This window comes from Podarcis liolepis (genome assembly GCF_965112155.1).
Source record: "Podarcis liolepis genome assembly, chromosome: 18".
NCBI classification, from domain to species: Eukaryota; Metazoa; Chordata; class Lepidosauria; order Squamata; family Lacertidae; genus Podarcis; species Podarcis liolepis.
In genome coordinates this window covers 10,254,666-10,279,424 of record NC_139572.1, presented here as the reverse complement: position 1 = coordinate 10,279,424, position 24,759 = coordinate 10,254,666, and the positions used below count along the sequence as shown (strand labels likewise).

General features: G+C 43.9%; 1 protein-coding gene across 1 annotated transcript in view; it reads right to left on the bottom strand.

Annotated features, from left to right (window-relative positions):
* Window positions 1-9,665: 9,665 nt before the first annotated feature.
* Window positions 9,666-24,759, bottom strand: part of ZAP70 (zeta chain of T cell receptor associated protein kinase 70) — a 31,731-nt gene continuing 16,637 nt past the window's right edge. The window contains exons 5-13 of the mRNA XM_083483851.1: window positions 22,904-22,985; window positions 19,945-19,985; window positions 19,648-19,702; window positions 18,275-18,458; window positions 15,833-16,039; window positions 13,316-13,508; window positions 11,901-12,041; window positions 10,884-10,996; window positions 9,666-10,565 (exon numbers count right to left, since the gene is read on the bottom strand). Of these exons, the coding sequence (XP_083339977.1) occupies window positions 10,448-10,565; window positions 10,884-10,996; window positions 11,901-12,041; window positions 13,316-13,508; window positions 15,833-16,039; window positions 18,275-18,458; window positions 19,648-19,702; window positions 19,945-19,985; window positions 22,904-22,985 (1,134 nt within the window). The 3' untranslated portion in view covers window positions 9,666-10,447. The remainder of the gene's footprint in view (window positions 10,566-10,883; window positions 10,997-11,900; window positions 12,042-13,315; window positions 13,509-15,832; window positions 16,040-18,274; window positions 18,459-19,647; window positions 19,703-19,944; window positions 19,986-22,903; window positions 22,986-24,759) is intronic.

The following is a 24,759-nucleotide window of genomic DNA, read 5'->3' as shown; positions in this document are numbered from 1 at the left end:
TTAAGACATAACTGGAATTTTAATTACAGTAAAAAATGAGGAACCGGGACTGCTTCTGTACATCTGGGAAAGTCCCTGGAAAATAGGGGCACCTGGAAGGTCAGATATTGCCTGTGAACATTCATTGTGTGTTTTCTCCTGCCTCGGGACCTTAGGGTGAAAGGCAGGTAATAGCCTGGCTGAAATGACTGGCAGAAACCGTGATCAGGGGAAAGAGACAGCAGATGAAGATTGGAAGAAGTTTAAAATTTATCTTAAGAAACATTGTAAAATGAATGAAAGCTAAAATGTTGAGGTTTTCAGGGGGGGGAAGGGGTTTACAGCTGTAAAAGATTAAGTAAAAGGAAAGAATAAGGGATAAATCTGATAAAATTAAGGGTTAGGATTTGCTGAAATAATTTTGGGAATTGGGATGTAGAAAGGGGAGGTTTGGGGGAGTCGACGAAGCAAGGTTTATGAAAAAAGTATATGAAATTATACATGTTTGTTTGTTTCTTTATTTGTTTGTGTTGCCTATAAAGATTTTGTAAAACCAATAAAAAAATTTTAAAAAAAGAAAGGCAGGTAACAGAATCGTAGAACTGCAGAGGAGCAGGGGACCCCAAGAGGAAGGGCGCCTGGAAGGGCAGGGTTCGAATCCCCACTCAGTTCTGACCCTCCCTGGGGGACCTTGGGGGAGAGGGGGGCCTCTCAGCCTAACCTGCCTCTCAGGGTTGTGGTGGGGATTAAATGAGGTGAGGGGAGAATCACCTTGAGCTCCTTGAGGAGAAAGGTAGGCTATAAATGCAATAAATAAATATGCATTTATATGAAAAACAAAGAGGGATTTATATGATGCAGAACAATTTGAAAAGACCCAATTCCCTTCTGTTAGCAATAGGAAGCAAGAGTTTAGTTTGGACACCTTTTCACTGCTGAGATAATGAACTGTTAAGATGAATTAGACTGGGCCGTACAGTGGTACCTCAGGTTACAGATGCTTCAGGTTACAGACTCTGCTAACCCAGAAATAGTACCTCGGGTTAAGAACTTTGCTTCCAGAATTTTCTTTATGTATGCGTCAACAGCAGCAAGAATACTCATCGCAAAGTACTGGAAGACAGAAGATTTGCCCACCCTGGAAGAATGGCAGATGCAACTGATTGACTACATGGAATTGGCAGAAATGACTGGCAGAATCCGAGACCTGGGAGAAGAGACAGTGGAAGAGGACTGGAAAAAATTTAAGGACTATTTGCAAAAGTATTGTAAATTGTATGAATGTTAGATGATGCAGGATATAAGGTAATATGTCATTAGTAACCTAGCAGAAAGAAATATGAAAATAACCGAACTATAAGAACAAAGATGAAATTTGAATAATATTATGTCAAGTTTAAATATCTAAATATTTGATAACAAAGGGAAACACTGGAGACATAATAGCTGAAATGTCTAATTTGAAATAAATTTGGAGAGAAGGTGAAGCATTGCTGAACATGACTTGGTAAACGGGAATGCAGGAAAGGGAGATGTGAGGGAGTCAAGAAAGAGGGTTATGGAAAGAAGGTTTAACTATGTTCTATGTTTTTACATCTGTATTTTTGTATTGTATTGTTTGTTGTTTTGTGTGACTTTTTACTTTTTTTGTCTTTTACTGTGAAAATTTAATAAAATATCTTTTAAAAAAAAACACCAAAAAAAACACACAAGAACTTTGCTTCCAAACGGTCCAGGCAAACCAACTTTTTCATCACACCTGCCTCTTTCTGGCTGTGGCTAATCACACGGCTCTTTGTTAACCAATCACCCGGAGACCCAACTGGGCATCACTTGCGCGAGAGGGACCAGGGTGAGAGGCTCCGCCCACCTCGGTGGGCATCCAATATTTTGGCTCCCACAATGCCCTGGGTTGTTGATTCTGGTGCCACAGAGATGCCCTTTCTCTGACCAAACCCAGTTTAATGTGCCGACCTCCTTAGGCTGCACTATTGCTTTGAAAAATCAGATTTGAAATAAGGGTGCCTCTAAGCTGAGGTTACCAGATGTCCCTGTTTGCCAGGGACAGACCCCGGATTTACAAATCAGTCCCCATACAAAATCCACTGAAGCTGAAAAGTGTCCCCGGATTCATTGAAAAAAATCTGGTAACCTTACTCTAAGCATGCTTAGAGTGACATTAACTCGCACTCTTAAAACCCAGTCTTTTTTTCTGGGGGAGGCGGCGCAGTCGTCATGGCTTTAAATGACTGCCCCTTTGTTAGAAAACTATTACAGTGGTACCCCGGATTACATACGCTTCAGGTTACAGACTCCGCTAACCCAGAAATAGTACCTCGGGTTAAGAACGTTGCTTCAGGATGAGAACAGAAATCGCACAGCGGCAGCAGGAGGCCCCATTAGCTAAAGTGGTACCTCAGGTTAAGATCAGTTTCAGGATAAGAATGGACCTCTGGAACGAATTAAGTTCTTAACCCGAGGTACCACTGTATTCAGCTAAGGCCAGGGGTCAGCAAACTTTTTCAGCAGGGGGCCGGTCCACTGTCCCTCAGACCTTGTGGGGGGCCGGACTATATTTTGGTAAAAAATAATGAATGAATTCCTATGCCCCACAAATAACCCTGAGATGCATTTTAAATAAAAGGACACATTCTACTCATGTAAAAACAGGCTGATTCCCGGACTGTCCGTGGGCTGGATTGAGAAGGCGATTGGGCCGGATCCGGCCCCTGGGCCTTAGCTTGCCTACCCATGAACTAAGCTGTCCTGAGAGGAAACTTTTTGATTTCTATGGGGAAAGAAATTGGATTCAGTTTGCATCTGAACACTATCAAATTCGTACTTTCTGAAGCAATACAAGAACCAAAAGTGGGCTGCCTTTTGAAATTTGCACTAATCTGAATTTTATCTGAAATTTGCACTAATCTGAATTTTATCTGAAATTTGCACTAATCTGAATTTTATCTGAAATTTGCACTTAACTGAATTTTATCAGAAATTTGCACATATCTGCATTTCCAGAAATGCATATGTTCAGGCAGGGGGAGTGTGTTTTTAAATTAACTTGTTAGTGAAACTAGCATACAAGAACGCATTGTGCTAGGGGAAATCACTTGCACAAAATGGGTACATTAGTCAAAACTGCCTAGAAAAATGTGTGTTAGGAAAAATCCACACTATAATTCTGAAGAAGTCTTGTGAGAATTTTTAAAAACAGAATTCACTAAACGCTGCTGAAATTTATACTCAGAGGAGATCCCTTGAGAGCAATAAACCTAAATTTGCAGTCTCTGTTCCTTTCAGTTGGTCTACCCTGAGTAGGACAAAACTTGGCTAAAACCTGACCTAGTTATCTCTTTCTTTAAAGATTTAATATAAAAATATTTGTACAGCATGGAACCAAAGGAGTGTGTGTGTGTGTGTGTGTGTGTGTGTGTGTGTGTGTGATTTTTATAGACATATATGCACAGAACCATCCTTGGTTTGCTTCCATAAATGAAACTAATAACATATTTCTGTCAGTCTAACCTGGGGGAAATTACCCTTGGCTATGACCCAACCTAATTATCTCTTTATTTACAGGTTGGTTGGTTTTTTAAACATTTTTTATTATTTTCTTAAATGTATAACAAGCAAGTCTGAATTATTCCAATAATTTGACAAAGAAGGAATGAGAAGAAACTGTTGAGCAAGACCAGGTATAAGATAAGGAGATGGAAAAATGCGTAGAAGAAGAAACTTGTAGAAAGTAAGCAATACAACACTATTCCAATAAAAGACCTAAACAGTGGATCAAAAACACTTATTGGATATGCTATATAATGAAATTAAGAAAAAAATTAAAGTGATTTTTCCCAAGGGGCCAGAATCCTTCCTTCTGGGAATAATAGTGAAATCTCAAAAAATTGAAATACTTGGAGATGGCAAAACTGACAGCACTAAACCCAGATTTAGAATCTTTTAAAGAAGACTGGGACCCATTCCTAGACTATATGAAAAGTTATTTCCCATACGCAAAGACCACAGCAGGGTTCAAAGAGCAAGAAAACAGCAGAACGTATTAAGAAATGTGCTAGAGAGGATGAAATCAGATAAGACACTGAGGACTGGAACCTTAAAACGCAATTGTGTGCAATTTGAGTTAAAAGCATTGATGTTGGGTGAGCGGGAAGACACTAGTTTGGTTGAATTGGAACAGAACTGTTGAATAGCATAGAAAAAGATAGAGATATTGGTTATGAGTTTGAAATTTAATAGGGAAAATAAGAAATGCATACTAAGAGATTAGATTGGAAAATTTTCAGACAGGACTGGTGGAAGTAAAAAAAATTGAATAAGATGTAAAAGTATGTTGGAAATGGTATGTTAAAAAACTAATAAAAATTTATATTAAAAAAACCTGTTGAATAGCAAATGTAACTTTCTATATGGAAAAAGATATATATATATATAACTCATATAATAAAAACCAGCACAAGGCGAAATTGTATTTGGATGGCATTGGTCATTAAATTGGCTGTCCCAAACCCATCAGACAGCTGCAAAGTCCAACAGATCCACTTTCCCTCTGAGAACCCGGAGTCTGTGGGTCAATTACTCTTATGCGGCTCTAAGTATGGCTTTTAAAAACCGATTTGTAATAGAGTACATAGAAGCCTCCTCCAGCCTTGAACTGTGACTAAGCAGGTAGCTGTTAGCAAGGGAGTTATTTGAGTTAATTTACAGATTGAATATAAATATTTCTGTATAGAACCAAAGGAATACATAGAACGAGAGAGAAAGAACCATCCTTTTGGCATGCAATTATAATAAAAAATAAAATATTTTGATAGGCCTACCTTGAGCAGGACTAATTTCGACCGTGACTTTATGCATCTATCTCTCTGTTTGCAGATTTAATATAAACGAAGGTACATAACCAAAGCATATAATGGGGGGTTGGACTAGATGACCTTTGGGAGTCCCCATCCAACTGTACAATCCTGTGAATCGTATGCCATCCTTCGACATTTGTGCCGTGTGAATTTTGGAAGATGGCCGAGTTTCGGTTCGTTCATTGGAAAATGTCAATAGGTAAAGAAAACGACCAAATTATTTATGTATGTGACGACAGCAGCTAAAATATTATATGCACAGGAATGGAAAGAAGAGAAGGTAATTAATAATAATAATAATAATAATAATAATAATAATAATAATAATAATAATAATATAGCGGCTTTTGAAAGCAATGGACTATCAGAAATGGCACAGCTGGCCACAAAATTAAGAGATCAAAATGATGAACTTTTCATAGAAGAATGGAAGCATCTCATGGACTATTTTTTAAAAAAACATTACAGCCAAATGAAATCGCGGGCAGGATTCGAGATGAAAGCAGCGGAAGAAAAATAATTGTAATAGAGAAACTTCTTTTGTAAGAGATAAAGATATAATGCAGTAGAAAAGGTTTGAGTAATTGTAGAGGGGAGGAAGTCAGTTATGAAACTGCATTTGATTTGAAGGTTATGGTAAAAATGTTTGGGGGGGAATTAATTAAAAGTTATATAGGAAAATGTTGATAGGTCCGCCGCTGAGGGCGAACTGAATTTGATTTCTAGCTCATCCCTATGAGGAGGAAGTCCAACTTACCTGCCAACATTTGGAAGATGAGAATAGGGTTCCCGCAATCTTTCTAAGATGAACCAGGGCAGTGGGTTGGGGACGCCCAAAGGTCTCAACTCTGTCTGTCTGTCTCCAGTCTAAGAAAAATGGGTGATCATCTCACAATTATGTGAAGGAGAGAGAGAGAGGGAGGAAGGGAAGGGAGGCGGTAAAAAAGGGGCGCCGGTGGAGATCTCATTTCCCTTTTGAACCCGACTCCCCAGATGGAAAGGCCGGGTCAAAGTGGCTGATCCACAGGGCAGCAGGTTTATTTCTAAGATCAGAGGGTGGGAAATGAGTCACCGGGGAAGTTCTGTGTGAAAAAGAGAGAAAGAGAGAGCGCCAACGATCAGATGAGCGAGGCAGCCACGCAGGTTGCAAACTTTTCAACCCAACCTTTGCTCCTGGACCACATGGAATAGGGCGTCCCTATATTCATTGGCGAAATATTGGAGGTTGCTATAAGGGGGGGAAACTGCCCCCTTTCCCTTATGGGGCACCCAAGAGCCCGTATAGAGTCCTTAGTTCTCTGTCGGAAGGAGAAAAATAACAGAGGCCAACCAGAGAATATTGAGAAGCAACTAGTAAGTCTGATCTTATTAATCTGTTGCAATACGGTCCTCAGACCCCACATGCAGGAGGGAGGAGGAACCCAGAACAATGGTGTGCCAAGCCCTTATATAGACTTTTGAAATTGTCCACCCTGGAGCCCAAGACCACCCCCCTAAAACATCATACATACATCACAGAAGGAGGTGGTCTCCAGCAGAAATCTGAGTGTGTTGCTTCTCTCCTGTCTGCCAGGATACCTGATCATGCCTTATCAATTGCCTTTTCTGGGTAGCCTGGCCATTCCTTGGAGATGGTAAATACTTAGTTCCTGAATCTATATTGAGAGTGTACTCAGCTTAACAGATACTTGCCAGACTGTATTTGCAGGGAGGGAGGTGTAAGCCCCTACAGGCCAAAGGCAATTGGAAAGCTTTTCCCAATTCCTTCCTCCTTGCAGAGAAATATTTGAGGTCAATTTGGGAGAGTCAAAATGGATTCGGGATTGTTCTCCTGTACTATTTCAGACACGTGTTTTATATACTTATGTATGTGTTTGCCTTGTACGTTTATGAACTTTTATTTTTTATATATAAAACCTTAGAATTCCTATAACAAGGGTATGCAGATTCCATTCATTCATTCATTCGTGGGCATCCTATTTAGCAATGGCTGAATTCGAAACTTTTACATCACAGGAGTTTCTGGGGGCTTTCCGGAACGGAAAAGTAATTTCTGGGGAAGACAGAGGAGTAGTTTCAGAATGAAATGGAAAAGGAGTGGGGTGGGAGGGGACTTAATACACACAAATTCCACAAAGTTGCACTGGCTTCTGAAATGGCAGAAAGAGAAACAGGACGTAAGGTGGACATCGAAGTCCCCACTGTCTGTTTGCTGGTGAATCAGATCAAGTGTCCATCGGGTTTTCTCTGGTTTCCTAGGGGGAAAGAGGGGCAAAACTGCTTGGAGCATGCTTCCTAGGCACGCAACATCTGGAGGTGTGGACAAGTCCTAGATGAGATCGTTGGGCTATTGTTATTATTAATGCTGTTGTTATTATTATATTTATATTTATGTGCCACCCATCTGACTGGGTTGCTGCAGCCACTCTGGAGAGCTCCCAACAAAATATTAAAAATGCAATAGAACCTGAGATGGTCATCTGTCATGGGTGTTTTAGCTGAGATTCCTGCATTGCAGGGGGTTGGACTAGATGACCACTGGAGTCCCTTCCAACTCTACAGTTCTATAGTAAATAATATTTTTATTATTTATACCCTGCCCATCTGGCAGGCTTCCAGCAAAATATAATAAAAAAAAATGTCAAACATTAAAAACTTCCCAATACTTCAGGTGTCTTTTAAAAGTTCTATAGGGTTTTTTTATCTCCTTGACATCTGACGGGAGGATATTCCACAGGGAAGGCACCACCACCGAGAAGGCCCTCTGTCTGGTTCCCTGCAACCTCACTTCTCACAGTGAGGGAAACACCAGAAGGCCCTCGGAGCTGGACCTCAGTGTCTGGGCTGAGTGATGGGGGTGGAGTCGCTGCTTCAGGTATACAGGGCTGAGGCTGTTTAAGACTTTGAATTGTGCTCGGAAATGTACTGAGAGTCAATGTAGGACCGTTGTTATATGGCTCCAACAGTCACTCCCAGTCACCAGTCTGGTTGCAGCATTCTGGATTATTGCGGTCCTGAGCCATTTATAATGCATTTGCGGATGTTATTTTCCACAATGTATTAATTTTTGTGTGGATATTCCCCTAATATGCCATTTCTGTCAATGGTGGTGTGTTAGCAAGCCACGGTGCAAAATTTAGATACCTGTGAATTTTGAAAGATTGGCGTTTTTTGGGTCTCAGATTGCTTGCAAAACTGCAAATTCGACAGATTTCTCTTTGGATGTGAACTGAATCAATCTCCTCCCCCCCCCCCCATCCCTAGACTGGCAACTTATTCAGATCTGCCTTTTTAAAAGACCTTTTTGGCTGTGGTCCTTCCTTTGCAGGGGGGGTTGGACTAGATGACCCTTGGCGTGCCTTCCGAATATGCACATTCTATGATTTATAATGTTCGAGCGTGCTTAAAGGTAAAGGGACCCCTGACCATTAAAATCATAGAATCATAGAGTTGGAAGAGACCACAAGGGCCATCGAGTCCAACCCCCTGCCAAGCAGGAAACACCAGGTCCAGTCATGGCCGACTCTGGATTTGCGACGCTCATCTCGCTTCATTGGCTGAGGGAGCCGGCGTACAGCTTCCAGGTCACGTGGCCAGCAGGACTAAGCCGCTTCTGGCAAACCAGAGCAGCGCACGGAAACGCCGTTTACCTTCCTGCCGGAGCGGTACCTATTTATCTACTTGCACTTTGGCTTGCTTTTGAACTGCTAGGTTGGCAGGAGCAGGGACCGAGCAACGGGAGCTCACCCCGTCATTGCGGGGATTCGAACCGCCGACCTTCTGATCAGCAAGTCCTAGGCTCTTGTGGTTTAACCCACAGTGCCACCCGCGTCTCCACGAGCGTTATTGCAAAACCATAAATGAGCATTGCCACAATCGCCACCCCACCCCCGAATTAAACAAACAAGAACATAACTTTACAGTGAGAACCTAAAGCTTTCACCTGTAACTAATAATACATCAGATCTCTATCTCTCCAGGGCTGGTCACCTTTTAGCAGAGGACGGCTGCCTGTCCTGTCAGAAGTGTTGTGCTTGCCTCTTGCTTTGATCAGAGGTGAGGGCTGGCCGGCGTTCCCAGACCCCGCAGGGGGGGAAAAAGGGCCGAGTGACCTCAGCCCTTAAAAAAAACTCCTTGATTAAACATCTTTGAAGATACAAATGAAAAATTAAATATCCAAGAGGTGAGTTATTAATGTGAGAGAGATCCATAACTATGCACACAAATAATCCTAATGCTTTCATCCTCCTTTATATTTCCTTTAGAGGGTTTTCCTTTGCAGGGTTTCGAAGTGAAGAGATTACTCAATGGACTGGTATAGCTCAGTCGGTAGAGTTTGAGGCTCTCAGAGTTGGGGGTTCGAGTCCCACGCTGGGCAAAAAGATTCCTGCATTGCAGAGGGTTGAACTAGATAATCCTTTGGGATCCCTTCTGACCCTACAATTCTGTGACTATGCAAAGATGGCACGAATATTAAGAGGTCAAAGTGGTGAACGTTTTATAGAAGAATGGAGTACAGTCATATCTCAGGTTACAGCCGCTTCAGGTTGCATTTTTTCGGGTTGTGCACCACGCCGAACCTGGAAGTACCAGAACAGGTTAGTTCCAGGTTTCGGCGCTTGCACATGCGCAGAAGCGCTAAATCGCGCTTTGCACATGTGCATAAGCGCCGAATCACAACCCGCGTTTGCGCAGACATGGTGCTGCGGTTTGCAAACACTGCGAGTTGTGAATGTGCTTCCCGCGTGGATCACGTTCGCAACCTGAGTGTCCACTGTATATTTTTTAAAAAGAAAGAAATCGCAGGAAGGATTCAAGATCGGAGCAGCGAAAGTAAAATGATAAAGTAATTGTATTAGACATTTGAGTTTGATTTATAACGCAGTAGAAAAGGGTATAAACAGAAACAATTTGGAAGTGGGGAGTCAATACATGAAACAATGCAACTATTTAAATTGAAGTCCATTTGGAAAAATTAGGAAAGTCAATAAAAAGTACATTATGTATAACAAAACAGGTAACTCTAGAACTTGGTGGCCTTTGGGGGTCCCTTCCAATGAATTGTATTCTATGAAGGCTACTAGCCACAATCTCTAGGCTCTGCCGCCACAATCAGAGGCAGCTATGCTTCTGAGCAACAGTTGCTGGAAACTCTTGCGCACGGATCCTGCTTGCATGGTGGCCACTGTGGAAATAGGATGCTGGACTGAATGGACCATTGGCTTGATCCCGCAGGCTCTCATGTTCATATTCGCTGAGGGAGGGGGAAGGGACAGGGGTACCTGGAGCTGCTACTGAATTTGGATCAACAGTGTGCAGGGTACAAGAGGAGGACCGCCAGTAGGGGGCACCAGAGTCAACGAGAGGCAGAGAAGCTGTTCAAGACCAAGGATGAGGGAGGGAGCTGACAGGCAGGAGGGCTGGTTGCACACAAGAAGACAGGCAGTTGTGGGCCTGGGCGAGGGCAGACTGAGCTTTGTCGCCACCAACTCTGGATTTGCAGCCGCAGAGAAACAGCGCAGCCTGCAAGGCATCCCTTCCCAAAGGCGGAAAGATGTCTTGGCTGCGGAGGGATATGGGTGGGTGTCCGGAGCTCAATCAGACGTAGTTTTCACTTTTTCCTCTTGCCTTTCCTCTGTCCGGGCAGCGATGCTGTAGTAATAGGTGCGGATGAGCGTCTCCACCGTGGAAAAGTCCGGCCGGTCTTCCCACCTGGGAAGGGAGGGAAATGGAAGGGAGAAAATTAAGCGGGGGAAGCTGCATATTTGTCAACGAGATTTGAAGGTTGCAAAAGGGGCCGGCGTCCTGGAGGCTCATACTTGCACTGGCCTCTCCCAACCCTGCAGCAGGGAGTTCCGCAACTTAACTTTGTTCTGCACGAAGAAGCATTCCCTGTCTCAGATATCAGGTGTGGGTATTTCTTGGCTAACAGAGTGATGTTATGGCAAGGGGAAAGTTGTACTGTAACTTTTGAATAAATGTTTTTTTAACTAAAAGAATCCCAGATATTGGCCTGCAGAAGAGTCTTACTTGAAAGTCCAGCACTGCTGCATCAGCTTGTACATCTCTGGGGGGCATTTGGGGGGACAATCCATCCTCTTCCCTTCCTCCAGGAACGTTATCACCTCCGGTCCTTTCATTTTCTAGTGGAATGGTGGCAGAGAAACTGGTTGACTGGTTTGTCTTAAGAGCAGAGAATAATAGAATCATAGAGCTAGGTCACCTAGTCATAGCTGTCAACTTTACCCTTTTCTTGCAAGGAATCCCATTCGGAATAAGGGAATTTCCCTTAAAAAGGGGGAAACGTTGACAGCTATACATCTAGTCCAACCCCCTGCAATGCATATGATTAAGAGTCTCATGCTCTAACAACAACAACTGCATGGTAAATAATAAATATAATAATATATATATATAAATTTTATTAAATAAGAATAAACATATAGGTAGATAGATTCTTGGGACGCAGGTGGCGCTGTGGGTTAAACCACAGAGCCTAGGTAGGGCTTGCCGATCAGAAGGTCGGCGGTTCGAATCCCTGCAATGATTCGAGTGAGCTCCCGTTGCTCGGTCCCTGCTCCTGCCAACCTAGCAGTTCGAAAGCACATCAAAGTGCAAGTAGATAAATAGGTACCACTCCGGCGGGAAGGTAAACGGTGTTTCCGTGTGCTGCTCTGGTTCGCCAGATGACCGGGAAGCTGTACGCCGGCTCCCATGGCCAGTAAAGCGAGATGAGCACTGCAACCCCAGAGTCTTCAGCGACTGGACCTAACGGTCAGGGGTCCCTTTACCTTTACTTTAGATAGATTCTTATGGACAGATAGATGGATTCTCATGGAATCATAGAGCTGTAGAGTTGGAAGGGACCCCCGAGGGTCATCTAGTCCAACCCCCTGCGGCGCAGAAGCATGCAGTCCCCCGTCCAATTAGAAACCAAAGCAGACTCTGCTTCGTTTGCGAATGTGCTAGCAGTTTTTATATAAGGTGAGCCTGGTGGAATGTTTCAGGGTGTGGGGCTCCCGAGCTATTCAGCTTAGGGGTGCTCACCTTGTAGGGTTTCTGTCCGTAGCTAAACGCCTCCCACATCGTGACTCCGTAACTCCAGACGTCACTCTTGCTGGAGAACTTTCGGAAGAGGATGCACTCTGGGGCGTACCACTTCAACGGCCACTTCCCTGTTGTCTTGGCCTGCATTGAAAGGCACAGAAGAGGGGCAGTGAGGAATCGCCAGGTAATGTGCGTGATGCAGAAGGAGAAGACTTGGGTGGACGACTCGCTCTCCCCAAGCAGGCCCCACCTTAGCCCAGCATGCTCTCCTCACAGGGGCCAACCAAAGGCTTCCTCCCTCATTTGTTAACCGTCATTCTAAGGTAGACTGCCTCTGCTCATGGAAGCTCTATTTAGCAGTCGTAAGAAACTCAGAGGAGCCTGGCTGCTGGATCTGGACAAAGGGGGCCCATCCAGTCCACCCTCCTGTCTTCATGGCATCTGACAATATGCCCTGACCTCTGAATGCAACGGCAGCAACTCTCCCCAGTTGTGATTCCCAACAGCTCAGATCCAGAGGTAAGTCATTAGAAATTCATTTCAATGGGCAAGACCTGTTTTTTATTCCGTTTCTATCCCAGATTTCTTCCCAGGAACTCAAGATGGCATCCATGACTCTCCTTTGGCCCATTTTTATTATTCTGAGGAAAATTAAGAGACTGTGGCTCACCCCAAAGTCGCCAGGTGAGTCTGACTGAGGGTTTGAACCCTGTTCGCTCAGGTCCTAGTTCATAACACCATCATCACCACCATCACCACCACCAACAACTTATTGCTTACACTTTAACCATGCTGTAGATGGAGTCACCTCGATATAGTCAAATGCCTTCTTGTTTTCTCAGGATCTAGTTGAGCAGTCTCTGCCCCCCCCCCTCCCTTAGATATCTCTAGGGCTGGACGGTATATCAATATATCGTCCAAAACTAGTTTGAAGTTCATATTGTGATATTGATTTCATAGTTTTTGACCCGGCAATAAATATATTGCGAATCATGATGTGTGTTAGGGCTGGGCAATATATCATCCAAAGTCAGTTTCAGGTTCATATCATGATATTGGTTCCATAATTCTTGACCTGGTGATATATTGCAAATCATGGGGGGGGGGTGCTCTGCAAAAATCACAATGTGGGGGAAACAGTGAAGCCAGCCAATGCCTCTACATAGCTCCATCCTTATTTCAGACATTGAGATATATCAGTATATCTTGGCATTTAGCTCATGATATATCACAAATTTGAAAACCAGCTCCTTCCTTATTTCAGACATTGTGATATATCCGTGTATGACAATGTTTAGCTGGTGATATACCACAGTGTTGAAAACCAGATATCGCCCAGCCCTAATCTAAACCATTCCTGCATCCCAGCAGATCACTCTCTGACCTTCAATGGATCCCTAACCCGTTTTTCTCACCAGATAGTAACTGTCATCAGCGGCCAGAGCTTTGGACAGCCCAAAATCACTGATCTTGGCGTAGTGTTGGTTGACCAGCAGAACATTCCGGGCAGCCAGGTCTCGGTGGACAAAGTTCTTCTCTTCCAAATATTTCATGCCAATGGCCACCTGGTGCATCAACTCGACCACATTATTCACGGGGACTTCATCCCTGGGGGTGGGGAAGAAAGTTCTTCCACGGTTAAGGCATTGACTTAATGAGGGTTCCTGAGCTGGAGAAGCCAATTGCTTTAGAACAGGGAAGAGGAAACTTGTGTGTGTGTGTGTGTGTTTAAGATATTAAACAATAAAATTGGTGGAGGAAGACTGGAAGAAATTTAAGGACTACTTGCAGAAGCACTGTAAAATTAAGGAATGTTAAAACTTTGTCTGATGGAAAATAAGTGGTATTGGTAAAAAGATTTCTAAGAAAATGTAAATAGGGATTGATAATTGGAAAATTGATATTTATAATAGGTTAATATCTTGAGTGAGGATAAATGCTAGAGGGTAAGGATTTGCTGAATTTAATATCTGAACTGGAATACAAAATGGGAGGTGTGAGGAGGTCAAGAAACTAGTGAATGAAGTATAAGATATGAAAATACTAATCTATTTTCTGTTTTGCCTTTTGGTTTTTCTTTTTGTTCTTTTTTTCCTTCCCTTCTTTTGTTCACTGTTTTCTATTGTGTATTTTTTATGTGTTTTGTTTTTGTATTTTTATATTTTTGTAGTTTTTCTTATGTTTAAATTTTGGAACTTTTTATTGTTTGTGAAACTTTAATAAACATTATTATTAAAAAAATAAACAATAAAATCCAAACTCATGTATGAAAGAATGATAAAAATCAACATATCAAGAGAATAAGAAAAGAGAAAAAGCAAGACGGGGGGGGGGAGATAGAGATAGAATAAACTTACCTCCACAACCCTCTCTGTCACTTGTTAGTACTACCATTATTATATTATTTAATATAAACACTCCATGAAAATTTCTGGCTAAACCCTGTTTAGAGTAACAGTTTAAATTCATGGAAAAATATTCATAGCAATGTTTCCTGTCTTTAATAAGATGTCAAATAGTGAAAATGATGTTAAGCATCTTTATGTTTTTGATCTGTGTAAAATGAGACACAAATCTGGCTTCTGGAATACCATTCAGAAGGTGTTGGGGGGGAGAGAATGTTGTTCCATGTACATCTTACAGATAAATGTGTACTGTATATTTGGATTTTTAATTTATTTATATCTTGCCCCTCATACGTGTTCTCAAAGTGGATCACAACCATTTAAAGCACAATACAAAATGAAAACTGTGAAGAAGGGGGGGAAAAGAAAATTTCTGGCTGGAATTAAAATTACAGTTTTCGTACTATTCTGCTAAATGGCATTTTGTTACATTTCCGTCCCAGGCCCAGCCTTCCTCTTTTGTCACTCAAAAAGTCCAAAATGGAGAAAGTTTCTTAGCCTGAGGACTTCCAAGGAGGTCTTACTTGCATTTTGTTTGGTAGAAACAGAATTGGGAGTGACCCTGAGGGTCATCTAGTCCAACCCCTCAGGGTCCCTTCCAGCTCGACAATTCTATGACCTCAGTGTCAGCAGCTCGTCCTACTCTCGAGTAGGACCCTAGGAGAGACACATGCCCGACTGGCATGTTCTCTCCCTCCTGGTCGATTGTTAGGGAGCTTCAAAAGCTTTCTTCTGCCCGAACATCACAGAGACCGATGCCAACAGACACCAGTACACTTAGGGATCCACAGAGTTTGCACACCTTGCGTGACAGACCTCAGCAACTCAGCATTTGGCTAATCTATGTGTATTTACATATAAACACACACGGAGCACTGCAACAAGGCTCCCTCTTCTCTCTAGCATCAAACATCCTGTCTCCGTCACTTCCCACTCAGTGGAATGAAAACATACACCGTCATGTGATAGACAACAATCCCATGACTGCAGCCAGGGAGCAGGAAATCTAACATTCAGAAGGTGGTGAACTCTCCTTCATTGGAGGTTTCTGAACAGGGGCTGGGGGCACCACCTGCCAGGGATTCCTGAGCTGTGAGTTCTGCATTGCAGAAGGTGTCCCTCCCAGCCCTACAATTCTATGCTTCTATGGTTAGTGGTATCCCGTGGCTCACATCTCTCAGGAGCCAAGTATTCTATAGTGTGATCCCAATATCGTAAAACTCCCTCACGGCTGAGATGAGACAGGCCCCTCCCTTGCTGAACTTGACAAAGACATTTCTATTCCAGAAAGGGGGTTGGACTGGATGACCCTCAGGGTCCCTTCCAAACCTACAATTCTAAAGGAAGTCACATTAGGGCCTATTTGTAGCCCCTTTTATTCAACGGATGAATTGCTTCCTCGATCTGCCACCCGCTTTCTGACCTTCTTTGGAGAAGAAGAGTTGTCCATAAACCTTGGAAATAAAGGACTGGTTTTGCAGTTCCGCCCGGGACCTGCAGATCCAATCTGCGGTGGGATCGACTCACTTCTTAGAGGAGAGGAATTTGTTGAGGGACCCTCCGGAGGCCATTTCCATCACCAGCATGAGTGCCTCTGCTTCGCAGACGCCGATCATGCGGACGATGTGAGGGTTGTCCAACTGGTGCATGAGCTGCGCCTCCTTCATCATGTCGTCCCTCTCGGCTTTCTCGTTCCCGCTTTTCAGGATCTTGATGGCCACGTCGATGTGCTTCCTAGGGAGGAGGGGAGCAGAGGTTATGGCCATGGGTGGCAGCTGGCATTGGCCTTTCAGAAGAAGAAGGGAAAGGAGGCTGGGCTCTTAAAGGACTCTTTGGAAGACTCTTTGAAAGAGGCATTCCACCCAAACTGGAATAATAATAATAATAATAATAATAATAATAATAATAATAATAATAATAATAATTTATTTATACCCCGCCCATCTGGCTGGGTTTCCCCAGCCACTCTGGGCGGCTTCCAACAAAATATTAAAATACTGTAATACATCAAACATTAAAAGCTTCCCTAAACAGGGCTGCCTTTAGATGTCTTCTAAAAGTCTGGTAGTTGTTGTTCTCTTTGACATCTGGTGGGAGGGCGTTCCACAGGGCGGGCGCCACCACCGAGAAGGCCCTCTGCCTGGTTCCCTGTAACTTCGCTTCTCGCAGTGAGGGAAACACCAAAAGGTCTTCCATAGGTTTTTTTACCTCCTCATCTGATGGAAGGACATTCCACATTATTCATTACCGAGAAGGCCCTCTGCCTTGTTTCCTGTAACCTCACTTCTCACAATGAGGGAACCGCTAGAAGACCCTCAGAGCTGGACCTCTGTGTCTGGGCAGAACAATGGGGGTGGAGGTGCTCCTTCAGGTATACTGGGCTAAGGCCCTTTTGGGCTTCAAAGGTCAGCACCAACACTTTGAATTGTGCTCGGAAATGTACTGGCAGCCAAAGTAGGTCTTTCAAGACAGTTGTTGTGTGGTCTCGGCAGCCGCTCCCAGTCACCAGTGTTCTGGATTAGTTGTTTTTTTCTGAGTCACCTTCAAAGGTAGCCCCACATAGAGCGCATTGCGGTAGTCCAAGTGGGAGATCACCACTCTGGTGAGACAGTCTGTGGGCAGGGAGGGTCTCAGATGGAGCTGGCAGACAGTCACCCTGGATGCAGAATTGACCTGCGCCTCCATGGACAGCTGTGAGTCCAGAATGACTCCCAGGCTGCGCACCTGGTCCTTCAGGGGCACAGTTACCACTTTCAGGACCAGGGAGCCCCCACACCTGCCTGCCCCCTGCCCCCTGTGATAGGAATTTTGAGGTCTTAGATATATGGTAATGTTCATAACTGCACATACATAGACCAGCACAGGAAGACCGACCTGAAGCCATTTTATTCCTAAACTGAGCAAATGTTTTCTCTGCAAGGTCAAAGTGGAAAAGCCTCCCCATTGTCTTTTCCTTCACAAATCCTGTCTTAAGGGTATGTCTGTGTTTGAATAGGGTGAGCCTGTGACCTGGCCCAGGAACTAAGTATTTATCACTACAAAAGGCTCCCCAGGAAATCCAATCAAGTAACCTGCCAGACAGGAGATAAACAACAACAGGAGAACAACAATATTAAAATTTCTGTTTTTGACCGCCTTTTTTGTGATGTAGGTATGATGTATCTGAGGGGTGGTCTTAGGTTACACCCCTTCTGTGATGTATGCATGACGTTTCTGGGGGTGGTCTTGGACTCCAGGGGGGCAATTTAAAATGTCTATATAAGGGCGGGCACACCTTGGTTCGGGGTCCTCCTCCTCTCCTGCGTGTGAAGGGGAGCACCCTCTTGCAACAGGCTCATCTCAGCTATCTGCCAATCTCCCATTCCCACCACCCTTCTGAGTAATACCCCTCCCCACCTTCTCACTATATAGAAGGATCTGGCAACTTCTGTTTCAGTGTATCTGAAGAAGTGTGCATGCACACGAAAGCTCATACCAAGAACTAACTTAGTTGGTCTTTAAGGTGCTACTGGAAGGAATTTTTTTATTTTGCCTGTTGCAACAGATCAATAAAGATCAGGCTTACTAGCTGCTTTGCTTCTCAATATTCTCTGCTTGGCCTCTGTTATTCTCTCCTACCAATAGGGAACCTATGTAAGGACTCTATATGGGCTCTTGGATACCCTATAAGGGAAAAAGGGCATTTTTTGTTTACAACACCCCCCAAAACAGTACTTATCTCTTGTTGAGATTCAACCTCAATCCATTATATGGCAGCATCCATTTTAAAATGGGGCTGGGGGGTTGTTAGCCCCATGAGGACTGGAATCTTACTTTGAGCCCCAGTTCTGCATATAACATCAACCCCCAGCTTCTCCCGGTGCAGTTGGGACGACCCCTGCCTGACTCTCTGGAGAGCTGCTGCCAGTCAGTGCAGGCAATGCTGAGGTAGCCAGGTCATTGCTCTCGCTCACCATGAGGCAAACTTACTTCTTCATCTTGTAAACGCCTTTCCGGACGGAGCCAAAATTGCCTGCCCCCAACTCCATGTCCTCCACAATCAGGTTGTTCCTCTTCAAGAATAGCTTCTTCTCCTTCAGCTCCTCGGGGTCGCTGTAAGGGCTTTCGTAGCAGGATGTGTCCATGGGCAGGATCCGGCCCTTTTTCCCACGGCCTGCGCCCATCCCCAAGAGATTTTTTTAAAAAATGAATTTTATAATTTTCATAGTCACATAAACAAAGCAAAGCGTTAAATTAAATTGAACATTGACTTCCCTTCCTCCCCTTCCCGGATGGTCACCAGATTCTGTGTACAGATCTGTAGGCGCAGACCATCCCCTGACCCAAACTAGTTCGTTAAGAAAATCCCCAAACTCGGTTCCAGGAGTGACTCTGGGTCATCTCTCTGTGGTAGCTTATCTTAAGTTTTAAGTGTCTATATGCTTATCACATTTATAAATTTTAAATTTATTGTTGTACATTGTTTTAAATGTTTGTTTTCCTTCTGGGATTGTACCCCTAAGTGTGTTTTATAAGATGGTCTCCGACCGTAATAAATTACCGTATTTTTCGCTCTATAACACGCTCCAGACCATAACACGCACGTAGTTTTTAGAGGAGGAAAACAAGGAAAAAAATATTCTAAACGAAACAGTGGATATATGATTTTTGTGGTTCATGCTGTGGCCACAGACATGTGATCTGACAGTGAGTTTGGAGTAGCCCAATGCAAAAATCCTGAGGATCCATGTGGATCCATGCTTTGTAACCACGTTTTTGCACCACTGCGGCCCCAGGCAACAGTGGGTGTGTGATTTTTTTGGTGCAAGATGTAGCCATGGACATGCTATGTGATCTGATGGTGAATTTGGGGTGACCCAGTGCAAAAATCCTGAGGATCCATGTGGATCCGTGCTTTGTAAGCACGTTTTAAGTGGGGAGGGAAGGAAAAGCACTCAAGGGACAAGGAGCACACGTGGGGTGGGTGGAGAAGGATGCTGCTAATAATGCAGAAGAGGGGTTTAAGGGGAGAAGGCTCCTCTCCTCACCCGCTTTGCTCTTTTAAAGAAGCAGGCTCTCTGTCCCTCTCTCCTCCCCACTCAGCGACTCTTCTCCCGTTTTGCTGTTTCAAAGCGAGCCACGGTGGAGGAAAGGAAGGGGAATCATGGATCCTCTGCTCACGACTGCAGCAGATCCCCCCCGCCACCCGCAGGCATTCACTCCATAACACGCACGGACATTTCCCCTTACTTTCTAGGAGGAAAAAAGTGCGTGTTATGGTGCAAAAAATACGGTATCTATCTATCTATAAAAACACAACAATTCACCTTGGGGTGCTGGTTTATTCCCTTGCCTTTACTCACCAATGGGGTCAGGTGTGTAACCATCGGAGTTTTGTGATACGAGTCTCCGTTGAGCCTGGCAAGGAAACGTAGAATCACAGAATTGCAGAGTTTGACCCTGGGGCCATCTACTCCACCCCTTGAAGGTTCAGGATTCGCTTCCGTACAGAGATCGGTTCAGTGGGATTTCCCTGGCCGCTGATGGAAGCCACGGCTGATCTCTCACCCAGGATCTTGGTCCCCTGGTCCTTAAACCGACCCTGAAAGGCGGTACCCGACTGCGACAATTTGAGAGGAAGCAAACAAAGAGATACTTACGAATGCAGACGGGTGAGCCGGTGGGGCAGGTGTCGCAGTTTCTGGAAACAGGAGGAAAGAGTTTGCTTAGGTGACACCTGCAAACGACAAGCCTGAGCTATGGTCCTTCTAGCTCTCCCATGCACAAACAAACAAAGCCAAGTTTCCAGACCTCATGAACCTTGCTTGGAAGGAACTAGGTGGAAAGAAGATACAGTCCCGACCAAGGAAGAGGGGCAGATAAAATTAATGGACTATGCCGAAATGGCAAAACATACGGGAAGAATTAGAAACCAGGGAGAAGTAACTTTTAATAAAGAATGGAGAGAGTATCTATTGGAAAAACTATTGGGGGGAAACTAGACTCATTAGTAGAACTTGTAGTCAAAAATGGGAAATAAGGATTTAGTAAAAAATTTGAATTATCTAGGCTTTTATATATTGTATATGTTTGGATTATCAGTGTATGACTTTGTATGATTTTACTGTTTTAACTTATGCCAATAAAGGCTAGTTACAAGCAGGCCTGCCTTACCCATAGAGGCTAGTGGCGCGGGGCGCCAAGTTCTGGAGGGTGTCAGGCGAGAGTCTGGGGAACACCGAACGAGTGTGCTGAGTGAGCGAGGCGGGGTACGCCGCTCCTGCAAAGCGTCGGCTCGGTTTTTTCCCCTTTAGCCTGCAGGTGCCGAATTCTGCGGGGCGCCAGAAGGCTAAAAGGGGAAAAAACGAGCCGGCGCTCTGCGGGAGCGGTGCACACGCCCTCGCTCGCTCGACGCAGGCCTGCTTGCTTGGTGTGCTGCCTGCTGTGGCCATCGTGGCACGAAGCCGCCAGCGGAGCCGGGAGGCGCTGCGTCCACCCTCCACCTCTTCCCCGCCGGAGGAGCTGCCCTCCAGCCGCTGCCAGCCTCCTCCAGCAATAAAAAAAGGTCGAAAACTCTGGGAAAGTAAAAGGCGAAAGATTTATATGATCTGAAGAGAAACCAGATGAAGATGATTGAAGATGATGGAATTTATGGAGCTGGCTGATCTCACCGGGAGAATCCACGACCAGAAAGTAGAGGAACATCAAGAAGACTGGAAGAAATTTAAAGACCACTTGAATAAATATTGTAATATTAAAGATATGTAATCACTTGAAAGAAACAATTAGGCCAAGGATAAAAATAGAATTAAATTTATAAATAAGAAATTGTACGATAAGGAAAGTTATGTAAAATGATTAGGACTGTGATATGGTCTTTTGAAACACTGATATTGGAAACTGCTACGTATAATTACTAAGAAATTCAGATGGAAGAGATTTGAGGAAGTCATATACTATGTTTATGAAGATGGATGGTACTTAATTTTAATTAATTAAGTGGTAATAAGTTGTATGCACTTTTTCTTCTCTTTCTTTTATTTTTCTTTTTTTTCCTTTTATTTTTGTATGTCTTTATTATTGTTAAACTTTTCCTTTTTTTACTACGTTCATTTACTGAAAATATTATATATTATTGGAGGGGGGAAACAACTCTGGGAAAGGGGGAGCTTTGCACCACAGCACCGGATATCCTTAAGACGGCCCTGGTTACAAGTAAGAATTGGATATGGGTATTGTTTTGCTTCGCTTTTTAATTGATGCTTGTAAAATTTGAAAAATTCAAACCGCATGTGGTGGCTCTGTAAAAAAATTAAAGAATTCTGGAATATCATATATGACGAATTGGGGGGAAAAGGTTGACAGTATCCTTTCCAAAGAAACTGGAGGCCTTCCTTCTTGCCATTCTAGACAAAGAAATACCAAAAGGCCAAAAGGAAATATTTCCGTATGCCACTGCGGCCGCAAGGACCCTGATTGCAATGAATTGGAAGGAGGATCAGGTACCATCTAAATCAGAGCGGTTAAATAAAATCCTAGAATATGCTGTGTCAGGGAACTGACATCGGAGCCAGAGGCGGAGGGAAGCCTCCCAAGTGATGCTGGAGAGGGACCCAGCAGAGAGAGAGGCAGCTCATCAGCTGGGGAAGGAAATCAAAGCAACACCAGGGATAAAGGGGGGCAGGTGGGGGAATCGGCGAGGGGGCTCCAGGACTCCTCGCCGGAGACCAGCGGGGAGAGCACGGGTCCTCCGCTACCCACACCCTCCCTGCGCAGAAGACTTCCATGCAGGGAGAGTAGGAGGAGACTTGGCGTCAAACAGCTTTTATGCTGGAAAAGGCTTAAGAAACGCCCACTGACGGATTCTGCTAGCGACTGAAACAGCCACAAAGTGAAGGGCTGTCCAGACAGAAAAGGTTCAACCAGGCAACATAGCCAGGAGAGGCGGCAACTTACGCACGAGCAACCCCTATTATTATTACATGCTGAGATGGCATAATTGATGAACAGACAGAGAGGCAATTTCAATCAATGCTTTACTCCAAAATGGGACATGTTTAAAAAATATTTACAGAATTACAATCACGGTGTGGCAACTATGGGTAGCGTTTGAATGATTTCTGTGTAAATAATATAATATAATGTGGGGAATAAAACAAGATGTAAGGTTTAGTTTTTTAAAAAAAGACTTTAGGTATATGAAGAACTTTATTGAAATAAGAAATTTATTTTAGTATGATCGGTGTTATAAAAAGGTATGTAAATTGGGTGCAGACGGGAAGTCATGTATAAAGATACAAATGTAGAATAATAGAACAGAAGGTGATCGATATTTTATCAAAATGGAAAATTATTACTGCTTTTGTTTTGTTTTTTTGTGACCTCTGGTCTTTTCAATATTCAATGTAAATTCTATGATACGTCACTTTTCGAATTTGCCCAATAAAATCAAAACTTGAAAAATAAATAAATAAAAATGAAAAATTCACATATGTTTTTTAAAGAAACTAGTCCCTATTTAACAAAGTCCACTAAACGTTAAAACAAAAACCAACAACTCTTGAATTGCCCCTGAAAGTGGTTCCAATATTTTCCAGGTGGCAAATATTGGGGTCTCACCTGTTGGCATATCGGGATTCGGTGTGCTTTCCCTCAAATAATAGATCAGGCCATCCGGTTTCAGTTTGAGATATTCCACGAGCTGCAGTTGGGAAGGGAGGAGAAGGGCATTAGAAGCCCAGAAACAGAAATAGATTATTATTATTATTATTATTATTATTATTATTATTATTATTATTATTATTATTTAAGGGCTCAACTTTGCCTATTCCACATTCTTCTTTTGCTCGAATCCCAAGATGTCCTTGAAGATTGCAAGATGAAATACGGGAGGCGAAATCATAAGCCCAGCTAGGGATAGTCCAGGGGAAGGGTTCCTCCACAATGACAGCAGTTTTCATGAATGCAAGGGCCACATTCCTTTCTTGGCAGCCTCTTAGGGGCCGCCTGACAGCAGTGGGCGGAGCCAGGGGAAAGTGGGCGGAGCCACAGGCTATATCTGAGTATAGCAGGATAATTTCTACCCACGCTCAGATTGCTTTGAGGTTTTATTTGCACAACCGAGCAGAATATAACTTTAGGAAATTAACACACAACACCCCACTGTCCTCCATTCACTCCTAGCTAGGAATATACACACCCCTCACTCCCCCCCCCCGTATCACTTTATTTATATACAATCGAAATTATTTCAATAAAATATAATATTAGACGGAAGTGGCAAAGCAAAGCCGGGGAGGGGTGTGTCCTGGGGAGGTTTCCAAGGTCCGCACAGAGTCCTCTTGAGGGCCGCATGGTGATTGATGCTTGGCTGCTACCCCTTGCATGTCACTGACATGCTTCTAAATCCCCTCCAATCCGCAGAGCCGTCAAGAAAACTTCCACTGGATCTATTGAGTCTTATTGCTGTTTTTCCCCAAGTCTCTACATGGCTATTAGTCATGCTGATGAGTGGAAGCTGCAATTAATGGTCCACTTCCATGACACTCCATTGGGTTCCGCTGCCCATCTGGTTTTCTGTTTGTCTCCCTTGACAGCTGCCACACATACTCAGTCCAAATGCCTGGCTTAAAACCGTCTATCAAAAACTTCACTCTAGTGGCCTATCCCCACAACACCTACTCACTATAGGCCCCACTATAGCAAACAGTCTAATTGGTCAACGTCTAAAAGATCATAGAATCATAGAATCCTAGAGTTGGAAGAGACCACAAGGGCCATCGAGTCCAACCCCCTGCCAAGCAGGAAACACCATCAGAGCACTCCTGACATATGGTTGTCAAGCCTCTGCTTAAAGACCTCCAAAGTAGGAGACTCCACCACACTCCTTGGCAGCAAATTCCACTGTCCAACAGCTCTTACTGTCAGGAAGTTCTTCCTAATGTTTAGGTGGAATCTTCTTGTAGTTTGGATCCATTGCTCCGTGTCCGCTTCTCTGGAGCAGCAGAAAACAACCTTTCTCCCTCCTCTATGTGACATCCTTTTATATATTTGAACATGGCTATCATATCACCCCTTAACCTCCTCTTCTCCAGGCTAAACATGCCCAGCTCCCTTAGCCGTTCCTCATAAGGCATCGTTTCCAGGCCTTTGACCATTTTGGTTGTCCTCCTCTGGACACAATATCGAGCATCAGAACAACCTGGCCACTACAAGGAAATTCTGCCCTTGGTATGTTCATTTTCCACCTCTCCATTTTGATTCTCTGGCCCCATATCTGCCCAAACTTATTATCCCAAAATACAGATGTGCTTTTACACTTGCAAGACTGGATGTTTGGCCATCTGCGGTACTTGAGGGTCGATTCCTAAAGATCCCGTCTGAGAAACGTCTTTGCCCCTGTGGGGACGGTAGCACCGAAACAGCGGCACACGTCCTCCTGACCTGTACTCTCTACAAAGACCTGAGGAACGAGA